A 15,459-nucleotide genomic window follows, 5' to 3' on the forward strand; every position below is an offset into this window, starting at 1 on the left:
CGGAAGGGGTGGTGGAAAGTAAGATGAATCTTGCCCCGCCCCTTTCGGCACTGGACGATTTCCGGGGTGCGAGGGAGCAGAAGCCTCACTTCCGCTTTCGGGAATCTCCGACTATTGCCGTTGAGATGGCATCTACCCTGAAGGGTAAACGGCATGCTCCGGTCCCTCTGCTAGCTCAGCATGGTGAGGTTCCGGAGGAAGTGTTGCCTTGGGTTGTGAAAGAGGGGGATCGTCCTGCTTCCTCTTCGCACAGCTTTAGGTTGAATCCGTTTCCGGTCAACTTGATCGAATCCTTTGCTTTGCCATCTTGTGCACTTCCGGTTTCACCGGAACTGGCCAGTCTAAGAGAGGATGCTTACAGGAAGGACAAGCCTGTCCCTTGCACTGAAAGTTCTCTGTTGGCCATAGAGGAGACCGGTAGGTCTCTTCTAGAGTTGTCCTCTGTCTCTGAGTCGTTACAGAGGTCGCTCTCTCGATCTATTGCGTCCTCGCTCGATCCTTTTGAGTTTCGGTTCGACGCTTCTCCTGCTGTGGCTACTACTCTCCTGTCTACTTTGGCTAAAGTGACGAGAGAGCAGATGGCTTTGTCGGCAAGGCTTTACACCCATGCGGTGTTGTCTAGGAGGTCAGCCTTTTTGGCGGGTTCTAAGATCTCGGACAAGGCTACCATAGAGGGTCTGAAGGTCTCGCCTTTTTCGGAGGGTGCTCTGCTGGGTCAATCTTCTCTTGACGCTCTCCGGAAAGAGACCCAGGATGCGAGAGACATTGCGATTGCGCGCATCGCGCAGCACGGGTTCCAGAAGCCGCAGAGCAAGTCCAGCACGCAGACTCAGGCTGCCAGCAAGCCTCAGGCTTCCTCTTCTGGGGGTGGCAAGGCGCATAAACAGTCCTTTGCCTCTAGGGGTAGGGGCCGTGGAGCGCCCTATCAGAAGAGGGGGCAGTCTTTTGGAGGCTCTAGGGGGTCGGGGCGCAAGCCTCACCCCCAATGAAACTTCCCCGAACAGCACGTCCCGGTAGCCCCCGCGCTTGTTGTAGCGGGCGGCCCGTCCAGGGCCCTCACTTCCTGGCTACAATTAGTGGACAGCAAGTGGGTTACTGGGATCGTGCGTTCGGGGTTCCGGCTGCTCTGGTCAGAGGAGAAGGCTCCTCTGGTCAGGATAATCCCGCCCTGCAGGGCGCCAAAGGATCTAGAAGCACGAGATGCTGTTCAAAAGGAAGTGACTGCTCTGTTGCTCAAGGGAGCAATAGAGGAGGTCTTAGATCTGCGGTCTCCGGGGTATTACGGGCGGCTGTTCGTAGTACCAAAAGCCTCGGGGGCTTGGAGGCCGGTCTTGGATCTTTCCTCTCTGAACAAGTTCTTACGAACAATACGGTTCACCATGGAGACGGCTACCTCTGTTCGGGAGGCGTTGCGTCCGGGGGACTGGGCGACGTCTGTAGACTTAACAGACGCGTACTTCCACATCCTCATTCACGTTTCGGACAGGAAGTGGCTACGCTTCCCCTGGGGGGACAAAGTGTATCAGTTCAGAGCTCTGCCGTTTGGCCTGTCGCTAGCCCCTTGGGTGTTCACGATGGTTGTGCGGCAGCTGTGCGCTCTTGTAAGGAAGGACGGGGTCCGGTTAAGAGCCTATCTGGACGACTGGTTAATCCTGCACCAGCAAAAGGATCTCTGCGATCTGCATACTCAGACGGTTCTGAGTCAAGCTTCGCAGCTGGGATTCTCGATCAATCGCACAAAATCGGAACTGGTTCCATCCCAAAGTTTTGTGTATCTGGGCATGGAGTTCGATACGCGGGCCTGGTCAGTTCGCCCGTCTCAGAGACGAGTGGACAAACTCCAGGCACTGATACGCTCTCTCGACGGAGAGAATCAGGCCAGTGCTCGGGTTCTTACGTCGGTGCTGGGGCAAATGGAGTCTATGGCAACTCTTATCCCGCTGGGCAGAGTGAACAAACGGCCGTTTCAGGTCGCTCTGCAGTCAAGGTGGGACCAGTCAGTCCAGGATTGGAACGTTCAGATCCCTCTTGGGGTGTGGTTTCTGGAGACCACTCGCGCGTGGCTGCTCCCGGTGCTCTTTCAGGGAGTTCCCATTGTGTGCCCTCAGCCAGAGAAGGAGCTCTTTACGGATGCTTCTCTGTCAGGGTGGGGGGCTCATCTAGACGGGCAGATGGTGTCGGGGGTGTGGGACTCAACACTAAGCTCCCTTCACATCAATCTGCTGGAGTTGGAGGCAGTCTCTCTGGCTCTGCGGGCGTTCAGGCCCTTGCTGGAGGGCAGACATGTCAGGATTCACACAGACAACACGACGGTGGCGTCGTATGTGAACAAGCAGGGGGGGACACGGTCTCCCAGTCTGTCAGACAAAGCCTGCCTCATTCTGACGTGGTGCAACTCTCATGGCATCCTTCTTTCAGCTGTTTACCTGAAGGGAAGTCTGAACGTCCTGGCGGACAGTTTGAGCAGGGGGGACAAGGTGGTTCACTCGGAGTGGACCCTCTCACACCAATCCCTGGATCGTCTCTGGTTGCAGATAGACAAGCCGGTGATCGATCTTTTCGCAACGAGGTTTTCAGCAAGGCTCCCTCTCTTTGTCTCCCCCTTCCCAGATCCTCTGGCCTGGAAGGTGAATGCCTTGGAAATCAGTTGGGCAAACCTGACAGCGTATGCGTTCCCTCCGTTTTGCCTCCTCGGAAAGGTCCTCAGAAAAGTAGACTTAGAGAAGCCAGCGCTGGTTCTGGTCGCTCCGTTTTGGCCAAGCCAGCACTGGTTTCCCGACCTACTGCGCCTAGCAGTTCGGCCTCCGATCCCTCTCGCCGTGAAAAAGGGGGACCTCGTGCAGCCTCGGTCAGGCATCCCCCACGAAAATCCGCGGCTCTTGAGCCTTCACGCCTGGATTCTATCCGAAGCGCTCTGCTTAAGGCGGGGGCCTCTGCGTCTACTGTAAAGTTCGTCCGCCACGCCCATAGAGAGTCTACAACTTCGGTATACTCTTCGCACTGGGCAGCTTGGGCTAGGTGGTGCGCGCTTAACGGGGTTAATCCCCTTGCACCAAGGTCCATGCAGGTAGCCAACCACCTTGCGTGGTTGGCAGAGCAGGGAGGTTCTCCCTCTTCCCTTAGAGTAAGGAGGTCGGCGATATCCTCAACTCTTTTACAGTTGGGGCGTAAGATCTCACTTGGCGGGGTGATCTCTAGTGTTCTGAAGGGCGCTTCCCTTACAGCCGCTCGGGTTAAATCGCACCTCCCTGCCTGGGATTTATTTTTGGTTTTACGTTTCTTAGCCTCGGGGGAGTTTGAGCCCATCCGTTCGGCTACTTTGCTTAATTTGACTCGCAAGGCCGTGTTTTTAACTTTGCTTGCTACTTCAAGGAGAGGTAGCGAAATTCATGCTTTGTCCGGTCTAGGGAAAGACATTTCCTTTGAAAAGGATGGTTCGTTGTCTCTCAAATTTATTCCCGGCTTCCTCGCTAAGAATCAGAAGCCCGGTCATGTTTCGCCTGTTTTGCATATCTTGCCGTTAAGCACGGTTTTAGCTCCTGGAGATCCAGATCTAGCTAATTGTCCCGTCCGGTCGCTCAGCCTCTACCTGTCACGAACTCGGCATATTCGCTCAGAAACCCAAAAGCTGCTCTTTATTTCCTTAAACACAGCTAGGGATAAGGATATTGCGAAGGTCACGTTGACCAAGTGGGTATCTACACTGATCAAGCAGGCTTATGCCTGGTGGGAGGCTCAGTCAGGAGAGTCTAGGGCTGTCTTGCCTCTCACCTCTGCAAGAACTCATGAGTCAAGAGCCTGGGCGGCCTCTTTGGCCGTCCTCAAGTCTGGTCGTCTGGCTGAAGTGCTAGAATCAGCATACTGGAGATCAGAGGATGTTTTTATAAACTTTTACCTCAGGGACGTCGCTTCACTGAGGCAGGATGGCAGCTCTGCGCTACCAGCGATGGTAGCCGCGGGGCAAGTCCTGCGTGGTTGAATTTTGGTAAGTACCCACCACCTATAGTAGCAATCTGCTATATGTGAGTTGGGTATAGTGTATGTAATTTAATACAAAATTTTATAAGTAAATTTTAATTTAATTAATATACTTACCCAACTCACATCGTTTAATCCCTCCCGCCTCCCCGCTGTGGTGGTATTTGGGACTAAAAAAGGGAGTGAGTTGGGCTTCGATGGAATGATACAAATGGCGGCGTATGCGCACGCATACGGAAGTCGGACCGGTAGTTGGTCTGGCCTTATGGGATTGGTCACTCTCTTTTTTAGAGTGGTCTCCCTTGTTACCAAGGGGACGCGTACAGCGTAACCAGCACTGAACTAGAGTTAATTGCTATATGTGAGTTGGGTAAGTATATTAATTAAATTAAAATTTACTTATAAAATTTTGTAATTTACTGATTTAATTTTATTTCATTTACTCAATGAACTCAATGCTGGGACATTTGGATCACTTCCTCCCAGTAGAAAGCTAGCAGCAACAAGTCGGGTCATATCTGCAGATTGTCTGGATTCCATTAAAATATTCGAGAAAATTCAGGGTCTCTTTCGATTTTTGGAAGATAAAAGGAAGGAGAATTGGGATTTAATTGTGTATTCTTGCACAGGCATAGTGTTTTTGTAGTTTGTATGATGGACCTTGCTTGCTATTGAAAGAACGAATTTGTCCGTTGAAACTTCAGACCATAAGACTTTTGCGATCTGTTCTTGAACGAAATAGGGAATAAAGTACATGTACAAATGATTCGAAATGGCAAGCTGCACGCTTTCTTAGTTGAAGTTCATTCAGCGTACAGCTGGCAAGACTGACATGAATGCAAGTTTGAACAAAAAACCCAAAGCAGAACGACAATGGTGACTGCTTGTGAGAGCGATAAATAACAAGAAATTCCTCCGAGGTAGGAAAAACACCCCCGTCAAAGGGAAATAACCTTCTCAGTTGGTGGCAGTGACTGAGTGAGAATGGTTATTTCCCTTTGACCATTAAGATGTCCCTCTATAAGTCCTTGTAGAATCTTAATCCACCAATAACTCCCTAACCGTGTGTTTGACTGGTCCCAATTTTTGTAAGGACCGTCTCAGGAATGTATAGAACCTGTTCACCAAGTTTGGTGACGATCGGTCCGTTCATTCTTGAGATCTATATGCGAACACAAACACACAAACAAACAAACAAACAAACAAACAAACACATCGACCGAAACCTATACACACCCCTATACCGGGGGTGTAAAAAGACCAAAGATACTGTACTCACGTGTGAACTGCGACGTTTCAACCCCAGGGTCTTCTTCAGGCAACACACAAAACAGAAAAAAAAGAAGACAGACAATAGAACAGAGAGAAGAATGACAGATGTAACAATTCACAAACGAAACAGACGAAAGAACAAAAGCAAACAGACAATGAATATAAGCAGAAGTTAGCCCATTGTACTGTGTGGTTTTCAGGAGCTGTGTGTGATTTCCGCCTTGGCTATGGTCGCACCTTGAGTCGCAAGTCCAAGATCATCGCCATCAACAGAGACAAGGATCAGCTTTTCAAGGTACAGTGCAACCTCTGTTATGAAACCCTCCATTCTACAGCTACCTTTACATTAAGACCTGATTTTTTTAGACTTTCTCTTTATAGTGTCAGTAAATTTACCGTACTTTTGGGACTACAAGGCGCAACTTTTTTCATCAGCTTGAACCCCTGCGTCCTATTGACCGGTATCGCCTTATGTAAGGCAAAAGACCAGTACACATGTATCCACATCGCTATACAAAGAAACATAACACTCCCTCTCTTGTGATGTGCATGCTTCTGCTACTATCACCCTGGCAGAGTTTCCTCTCAAACATCAAAGGAGTCGGTCTCATTGGTAAAACTCGATCATTGACCCCGGGTAAGAAGGTCAGTGTCTGTAAACTGGGGCAGGCAGCACTAAAACAGACAAAGACGGTGACAAACAGAAAGCTTTATATTTTAAAAAAAAAGAAGAAAATTAAGTTGAAACGGATAGACTACTAAAGGGAACAAAACATGCAGATGCAAAACGTAACCACTGCTTACCTTTGCCCAACAACTTAAGTCAACCAATGACTCGCCAGTATAACATCGCTGGACACAGCAAAGTGCTCATTGATGCACTATCAATATAAAAAGATGGTAAGAATATTGGTCAACGGCAGAGCAGTAGGATAATTGTGTTCGGTGATGTACAGTTACCAACCTGATTAAGTGATTTGAGTACCAATGTTACGCACGACATTTCATCAGAGACACCATGACGTGAATGTTTCAGAACTCTGACATGTTCTGGAAACCGACAGTAGCGGTTCAGGCTGACGTGGGCGGCACTATGGTGTCCATCGCCAAAGGGCTTGCGGGATACCAGTGCGACAAAGACTGGCTTGAGCTCCTTCGTAACAGGGACGAGGAGAAGGAGAAGAAAAACAGGTGATTGTAGAGTCCTTTGTCCCTGTCGCCCAAGATTCTAAGGGATGTGAACGTTAACAGTAAACAGTGTACGAGAGAAATTCAAGTTTTACGCCCTCACGGCAAAGCCATTAGAGGCATGTTCCCGGGTTTGAACCCGACTTTAGATGAGATACACAAGTGTATGCGTGTTTAGGTGGTATTAGCCATTTGCACTTATGGCAGAATGACCGAGGTCTTTTACGTGCCACTGTGGTGACACGGGGGTGGAAGATGGATATCGTCTCTGGGTCTGCACGTAAAGTTGACCCGTGTCCGTCCCGGCCCGGATTCGAACCAGCGACCTTACGATCACAAGTCCAGTGCTCTACCACCTGAGCTACCCAGGCCCCAAACGATATAGGATATTTTCATCTTATAGGACACATATGTCGAAGGGAAAGAAGAAGCCCGTCAAACGTTGTCAAACCAAATGGTATTGTCAGATCTCAGCGACACTTATGGCGTTTGCCCATTGAGGTCTGAATTAATCATTGCACAGCCGTTTTGATTGCAGTCTGAAGGCAGAGGAGGTGACAGACACCAACCTGAACCCCCTGAAGGTTCTTCACACGGTGGAGGAACTTCTGTCGGACAACACCATTCTTGTGGCCGATGGTGGCGACTTTGTGGCCACGGCTGCCTACATTCTCAGGTAAGTTCAGGACGTAAAGAAATTCTCAGGTAAGTTCAGGGTATAAATAAGTTCTCAGGTGCGGTAGCAACTCGTCCTGTGTATGTGGGTGTGTGTAAGGATAAGAATTTTTTTCTTTTCTTCACTATTTTTTTATTCAGAAAAGGTTACATTCATGTATTGGTAGGTTCACAGTACGGGAAAGGCAATTCAGAACATTGTGACATTAACAAAAACACCTTATGTATACAATGGCAGAAAATAAAGTGTTTTTAGGTATACAAAAGCAGGAAAGTGTGTGCAGTTACTCTTGTATCAGATCTGTGTACGCAGCCCACTTATGAATGTATTTGTCAGAACTCATTGTAATCTGATGTACTTGTTTGTCTATTTTGTGTACATATGCAAGTTCTCTGAAGTACATGTTGAGAGTTGGTTGGACTTTAGCAAGTCTACATTTATAAACAAAAAACTTGGCAATTAATAATATGTATGAAAAACCTTTGTCGACTTTTGTCTTATTGTCATTGCCAAACAGTACAAGAGTAGGGTTCAAAGCAAGTGGGGTACAATTTACACATTTCTCCCTTAGGCAATTGACAAACGCATTCCCAAAAGTCTGCACGCACTCGCATTCCCAGAGATAATGAAATATTGTGTCTCTCTTTCGTTTACAAAAATGACACTATAAGGATAAGATTTACATAGACTGGTGGGTTGCTTTCACTCTGGGGAAAGCCAGCTGCCATACAGTACGGTGCTACCCATTTATTTGTCCTGCATACCTGTATTCATGTTTCCAAGCCCTGAGACTTTTGCTGTGAACTTGGGTTCTTTATCGTTTGCACACGGGGGTGTTCAGACATCGAGGAGAGTGCACAAAGTTGATTCTGGGAAATAAATCCCTCACCAAACGTGGGGATCGAACCCACACTGATAGCGACAAGTGGTTTTGAAGCCAGCGCTGCTATCGACTGAGCTATTTCCCCGCCCATGTGTGTGTGTGTGTGTGTGTGTGTGTGTGTTTGTGTTTGTGTGTGTGTGTGTGTGTGCGTGCATGTGTGTGTGTGACTGACCTGTCTCTGTTTGAACTCTCTCAGGCCAAGAGGACCACTGTGCTGGCTGGACCCTGGTGCGTTCGGAACGCTGGGTGTGGGAGGTGGCTTCGCTCTGGGCGCCAAGCTGTCTCGCCCTGATGCTGAGGTCTGGATCATCTATGGAGACGGTTCACTTGGATACAGCGTTGCAGAGTTTGACACCTTCACCAGGCACAAGGTGGGATCTGGGAGAGATTGGAGGTGTGAGGGGTAGTGCGGTGTTAGTGGCAAGGGGTGTTAGGGTGTGTGTGTGTGTTTATGTGTGTGTTTGTGTTTGGGAGAGATGGAGGGTGGGGGGTTGGTAGCAAGGGGGGGCCAAGCTGTGTCGCCCTGACGCTGAGGTCTGGATCATCTAGGAGGACGGTTCATTGGGATACAGCGTTGCAGAGTTTGAAACCTTCACTAGGCACAAGGTGGGAGAGAGTCTCTGTAAAATATAGGGATTTGGGAGAGATGGGAGGTGTGAAAAGGGTAGAGGGGGTTGGTAGCAAGGGGGAACCAAGCTGTGTCGCCCTGACGCTGAGGTCTGGATCATCTAGGAGGACGGTTCATTGGGATACAGAGATGCAGAGTTTGACACTTTTACTGGACACAAGGTAGGAAGCGCATTTACTCACTTTGATTTACTCAATTACCATATTTGGTGGTGTGTTTTCAAGCAAATCGTCCTGTGTGCGTCTAAAGTAAGGTACAGTGGATTCCCCAGATTGGTCAGTTTCACCAGAAACTCCCCCCAAATGGTCAGTTTCACCAGAAACTCCCCCCAAATGGTCAGCTTCACCAGAAACTCCCCCCAGATTGGTCAGTTTCACCAGAAACTCCCCCCAAATGGTCAGCTTCACCAGAAACTCCCCCCAGATTGGTCAGTTTCACCAGAAACTCCCCCCAGATGGTCAGTTTCACCAGAAACTCCCCCCAAATGGTCAGATCAATAGTATCCCTTTAAGTCATCCAGTCTTTGAAATGCTCAGTATGGTCAATTCTCTTGCAGACACCGGTTCTAGCTTTGGTGGGGAATGATGCTGGATGGACACAAATCGCACGCGAGCAGGTGCCCCTCTTTGGCAGCAGTGTGGCCTGTGATCTGGCAGTGAGTAACATTTTACAATGTCACACGCTTTCCTTCTTTGCCACTACTAAAGCAAACGTGTGCAAGATTGTATGTTACACGCTTTGGAGCATGTGCAAGAACGGATTCAAACTCGAAATTGTCCCTCCAAAAACCCCAAAATGCACACACGACTTTTATTTCTCCTGCTGTTATCGTTTCTTCTCTTTACAAATTATTCAACGCTGAGAATACTGAAAACGGCATCCCAGACGACAGTACTGTTTCCATACGCGAATTTAGCTGCCCTTGGAAAGTGGCTCGCTCAGGAGGCCTGTTAGTCTGAATCTAGAAGGACAGAGTTATGAACATAGATGACAAAGATCCCGGAAAGAACAAACATTTCGCGGATGCAGACACAGAAAGACGTCATGAAGATTGCGATGCTTCAAAAGATACAGACTGTGACGATGACTGTGACGTCATTCACATATACCGAGACGTCATTTATAGTTGTTCGGTCACTTTCGTCAAAAAGTAGATCTCTCCACAATGGCTGCTCCTGTGTTTAGGTTTATCAAGCGTGAGTACGCAAAATGTGTTTGTTCTCTCCTCTGTTGAAGCTGTGAGACATAATCGCCATTACGAGCTAGTCGTGTGACAGAGAGTTTTCTTGCACACTCGACTGCTGCTGTTTCACTCCGGCTAAAGCCGTCGTGAAACATCTACAGTCTCGTGTGCAAGAAAACTCTCTGTCACACGACTAGCTCGTAATAGCGGGTACTATCGTAGAGGCAATCTATTTTGTTGATTTTGTTGACGTTCCAAGTTAAGCCTTAGCATACAAGAGCCAGATCAGCGTAGTGGTTAGAGCATGTGTCTGTAGCACATTGTCGATCACCATTTGTTTCATGCGCAAATCACTGGGTTTTGTAAGCTCTCACCAGATCGGCCAGCTGGGGGCCCGGTAGCTAAGTTGGTAGAGCACTGGACTTGTGATCCTAGGGTTGAATCTGGGCCGGGACGGGTCAACTGTATGCTCAGACTCAGAGACGGTTCCATGTTCCAGCCTGTGTCACCATTCTGCCATACGTGCAGGTGGCTGATTACACCTAAACACACATACACCTGGGTAGCGCGACTCTGTTGTTGCTAACTTTCCATTAGGAGGAAGTGACCCGAATTTGAAAAATTAAAAATGAAAATGAAACTGGGTACCCATGTTGAGGGAGGGAAAAAGTGAAGCAATGAGAGAGAGATGGTCACTATCCTCACAAAACTTGACAGAAAGTGTTCGTACAGTGGAACTGGAACCCGCCTTTTAAGACTCCCCTTTTTTAGATCTTCTTTTTAAGACCTTACTTTGTCAGGTTTTCTGTTAATAACTTGTGTACATTTACGTCCATGTTAACCCTTAGGTTGGTTGTCGCGCTACTTTACGTATACTGTCACCTGGTTGTCACGACATATGTCACGCTACTTTACGTAGACTGTCACCTGGTTGTCACGACATATGTCGCCCTACTTTACGTATACTGTCACCTGGTTGTCACGACATATGTCGCGCTACTTTACGTATACTGTCACCTGATTGTCACGACATGTGTCGCGCTACTGGCTCAGTCTGTTTGGTCGGTTCCAATTACCTCCCATGGATGTGAAAACCTATATGACCGTTTTTCTTTATTTTTCTCTCTGTTACTTCACCAGTGGCTATGTAACATGTGTTACAGAATTGCACCAGTGTAAGGGTTAAGACTTGGTCCCATGTAAGCCCTGATGGTTATACGATTTTGGAGGATCTTGAAAAGGTGGTTCCACTGTAGTCCCTAGCTCTTAACATCTTGTTCCTCTGTGACCTGGATGTTGATCAGTCTTACCTTTCAGACTCAGCAGCGTTTTGAAGTTCAGTGTTTTACTTATACTCTTATTTTACTGCTGGCTGTGTCATTTTAGCCAACATTTGACCCATGAATACCAGCACTTGTCTCTGAGGAATGCTCCTTTTCAGTAATGATGCCATGAATACCAGCACTTGTCTCTGAGGAATGCTCCTTTTCAGTAATGATGCCATGAATCCCAGCACTTGTCTTTAGAAATGCTCCTTTTCAGTAATGATGCCATGAATACCAGCACTTGTCTTTAGAAATGCTCCTTTTCAGTAATGATGCCATGAATACCAGCACTTGTCTCTGAGGAATGCTCCTTTTCAGTAATGATGCCATGAATACCAGCACTTGTCTTTAGAAATGCTCCTTTTCAGTAATGATGCCATGAATACCAGCACTTGTCTTTAGAAATGCTCCTTTTCAGTAATGATGCCATGAATACCAGCACTTGTCTTTGAGGAATGCTCCTTTTCAGTAATGATGCCATGAATACCAGCACTTGTCTTTGAGGAATGCTCCTTTTCAGTAATGATGCCATGAAAACTGAAAGGGTTTCTACCAGAAGCATGAACATATTTTAGTCATAGTTCTTTCTTCTTCTTCTGCGTTTGATATTCATGGCCGTCATGTCTTCAGGTCGGTGGCTGCCATGAAGTCCGCAGTCTTCTGCAGTTGGGCAGCGGGTTCCCAGAGCTTGGTGCCCAGGAGTCATAGTTCCTAAATGTTTCTCTTTTTCATTTTTTTCAGTTTACCGACTATGAGGATGTAGCACGGGGATACGGTGGAACAGGCTTGAGACTGGATCGTACCAACGAGGACAAAACCGAGGACGTTTTGAAGCAGGCCCTGCAAGAGTATCGCAAAGGAAACAGCGTTCTTGTCAACGTGCTCATTGGCAAAACTAATTTCCGCGAGGGTAGCATTTCGGTGTGAGATTCCCTTCATGTTTGAAACAGCGAGAGGCCTTCGAAGTAGGCATTTTGTGTGATACTTTTCTGGTTATATATGATGTGATTTGACTGAGATTTTCCTGATGTGTTTTGATCAAATTGTACCTGGCAGCGCAAAGTTTGTGTGAAGGAGAGATTGGCTGGATGCAGTTTTGGAAAATACCTATAATCTGTTCATGCAATTTGATTGCAAAATATTTTGAGTCTACAGGACAGGGGGGGGGGGGGGGGGAGGGAGGGGGTTGAGGAGAGAGGGTATGTGGGGAGAGGGTATATTTTCATGCAGTTTTTGAACTTTTTAAGTGTTTCTGCAACACACCTGAACAAATATTGTGATGGTAGAATTTTGGTATTAAAAAAAAAGCAAAAAAAAATACCCCATAACATCAGCATACTGTACTCTAAAATGCCAATGAAAACTTGTACATATTATCTAAAGATTTGTTAAAAATGTGTTTTCTTTTTATAATCATGCATCCGTGATTGTTAATATTTTGACTCATTGAAATGTGAGCTTTAACCATGTGACAAGCTGCACCGCTCAAATTTGTGTTTGTGGACCAGTTTTGAACCAAAACCAATATCTTTGTACTTTTCTAGTAACTTACACAATCGGATTTGCCTGTGCTGATAAAAGCTGGATTGTGCACAATTGCTGTTATGTGTTATTTTATGTGTACAGCACTCCGAGCAAACCACCACCAGGAATAAGATCATGAAATTTTAATCCTGAAACCATTCCCCCCCCTTCAACCCCTTCAACATTTTTGAACAAATATGCAAAAGTTTGCAATTTGGTGATGGTGATCTCAAGAATTATCTCTGGAGCTTTCAGAATGGTGGAAAAGTCTCATACCTGACTGACTGTTAATTCCACAGGAAAAGGACAGAGTAATCAACAAATGAGTGAAACAGCACATCCAGAAACAGTGAAACTCCCCTTTGAAGATCCTCAATAAACAGAAAATCAGGTCTTAAAAAGGGAGGTAGTCTTAAAAGAGGGGTTCCACTGTAGGCAGAATTCCAGATGCTGACTTTGCTGATTTTTGTGTGTCTTGTTCTTGTGTTGGCGAGTACAGAATCGGTAGTTTTTCAACTTTTATCCTGAATTTCGACAACTGTTCGTGCCACTACGTAGAGAGAGATAGTCATCATCCCATTCCCCTGCTATCTGAATTTTGGGTATTTCCAAGGATTCACTCAGCACACAACAACATACATGCAGAGACATACATACGTACATGCAGATACATACACATTCACACTCAAAGAAAGCCACTATGCCACAGCCATGAACTGAATAATTGCTTTCTTTTTTCATGACTTTCAACTGTGACATGAAAACTAATCTTAAAAAAAAGAGAAATATGAGTCAACTTTGATCTTCGACAACTTTTGAAGTTAGTTACAGGGCACAGTCTTGGTAGTTACATGTCCAGTATTCAAGATGCATGAACATGCTGTTTGCACATCCTTTTGATTGAAATAGACATGCATACAAATACTTAAGGCAATGAACTAACTGAACATTATATATCTTGGTGACTGATGCGCACTCATAAGTCATTTTCAGATGAATCGCAGTACATGTATTGTATTTCTTGAAGTAATATGAATTAAAAATAACTCTAAAACCACCCCCCGCGGGTTAGGGGGAAGAATTTACCCGATGCTCCCCAGCATGTCGTAAGAGGCGACTAACGGATTCTGTTTCTCCTTTTACCCTTGTTAAGTGTTTTTTGTATAGAATATAGTCAATGTTTGTAAAGATTTTAGTCAAGCAGTATGTAAGAAATGTTAAGTCCTTTGTACTGGAAACTTGCATTCTTCCAGTAAGGTCATATATTGTACTACGTTGCAAGCCCCTGGAGCAATTTTTTGATTAGTGCTTTTGTGAACAAGAAACAATTGACAAGTGGCTCTATCCCATCCCCCCCCCTTTCCCCGTCGCGATATAACCTTGAATGGTTGAAAACGACGTTAAACACCAAATAAAGAAAGAACTCTAAAACCACTTAAATAAATCACACTTCTTGTGCAAGGTTTTCAACTTCTGGCACCAACAGTATGCAATTACAAAAAAATAATATGATAACTTAAATAACATGCCACCTAGCCACTAAAAGGTCAACAACAAAAAACAGCCTTTTTGCGCTTAATGTCAAGCAACAACAAATGTTCATGCTTTGAAAATCATTGCACTGGGAATGGCAGTGTATTGTGCAGACTTGTACAGTAACTAGTTGCATACTAAAATACACATATTTCTTGTCTTAAAGCTGGTACATCCAGACAACCTTGAAACATTCAAATGGACAAAATAGATTGTTGAGGTGAAGAAAGAACACAGGAAACAAATTTCTTAAGTTTGATCTACTGTAAAAAAAAAGTCAAATATTTCTGGCAGAAAAAGCTTTTTTAACATATGTGTTTCGTCATAGTCATACAGAAAAAGCAGCACCAATAACTTTTACATTGCCAACTTGAACATTATTGCACCCATGCGCCTAAGTAGTTCTGCTAGATCAGCAAAGGCCACACTTCACATTATTCTGATAGTAATTCTTGAACAACAAAAAGAACAGGCACTATTCCAAAGTTCTCACCTTAGCAAATGAGCAATGCAAAAACATTTCTGTTGTGCTATCACTCTCGTTAAGCATGTCATTGTTGTTCGTGAAAAGATTGTGGTAGATATGACATATCCACATTTTTCAGATTGAAATGAACCACCAAACAATATAACTCTCACATACACTTGAGACAAAACGTCCTCCTGCCAACTGCAAAATGATACGATAACTTTGTCTAGGTCTTAAAGGGGAGTTCCGCTGTCGTTATCGTATCGCAACTCCAACTTTCAGAACTTAATTGTTATCATCTAACGTTGATGTGTGTTAAAAATAAACTCAATCCATTCACATTTGTAGCACCTAAAATAATCATGCAGATAAATTTACATATGTTAATTAACAGAAAATGTGAGAAACTTGGGTCTGAAAAGAAGACGTGACTGTAGTACAGGGTGACCCAAAATGAGTGCAACCCATAAAAGTACTCACAACTGCTACAAATGTGAATGGATTGAGTTTATTTTTAACACACATCAACGTAAGATGATAACAATTAAGTTCTGAAAGTTGGAGTCATTTCGGTTAGGTGGTCCACATGTCAGCGACATTGAAGGATATGCTCCAAATGTCCACCGCGTTGACGGAGACACTCCTGAATGCGCCGTGCAAAATTGTCCACCTGACCTTAACCCCCCGATTTCTATTTGTGGGGTTATTTGAAAGACCACGTCTATGAGGACAACCCCCAGACAATCATGGACTTGAAAGCTGCAATAACAACACAGATCAGGAGGATTCCAGGGGCAGAG

At 45.7% G+C, this 15,459-nt stretch overlaps 1 protein-coding gene across 1 annotated transcript in view; it reads left to right on the top strand.

Moving 5' to 3' along the window:
- Positions 1-14,453, top strand: part of LOC138971610 (2-hydroxyacyl-CoA lyase 2-like) — a 37,468-nt gene extending 23,015 nt beyond the window's left edge. Inside the window, exons 11-16 of the mRNA XM_070344378.1 lie at positions 5,451-5,545; positions 6,287-6,441; positions 6,977-7,114; positions 8,194-8,368; positions 9,182-9,280; positions 11,875-14,453. Coding sequence (XP_070200479.1) covers positions 5,451-5,545; positions 6,287-6,441; positions 6,977-7,114; positions 8,194-8,368; positions 9,182-9,280; positions 11,875-12,060 — 848 coding nt within the window. The 3' untranslated portion in view covers positions 12,061-14,453. The remainder of the gene's footprint in view (positions 1-5,450; positions 5,546-6,286; positions 6,442-6,976; positions 7,115-8,193; positions 8,369-9,181; positions 9,281-11,874) is intronic.
- Positions 14,454-15,459: the final 1,006 nt, after the last annotated feature.

Source organism: Littorina saxatilis, linkage group LG7 (genome assembly GCF_037325665.1).
Source record: "Littorina saxatilis isolate snail1 linkage group LG7, US_GU_Lsax_2.0, whole genome shotgun sequence".
NCBI lineage: Eukaryota > Metazoa > Mollusca > Gastropoda > Littorinimorpha > Littorinidae > Littorina > Littorina saxatilis.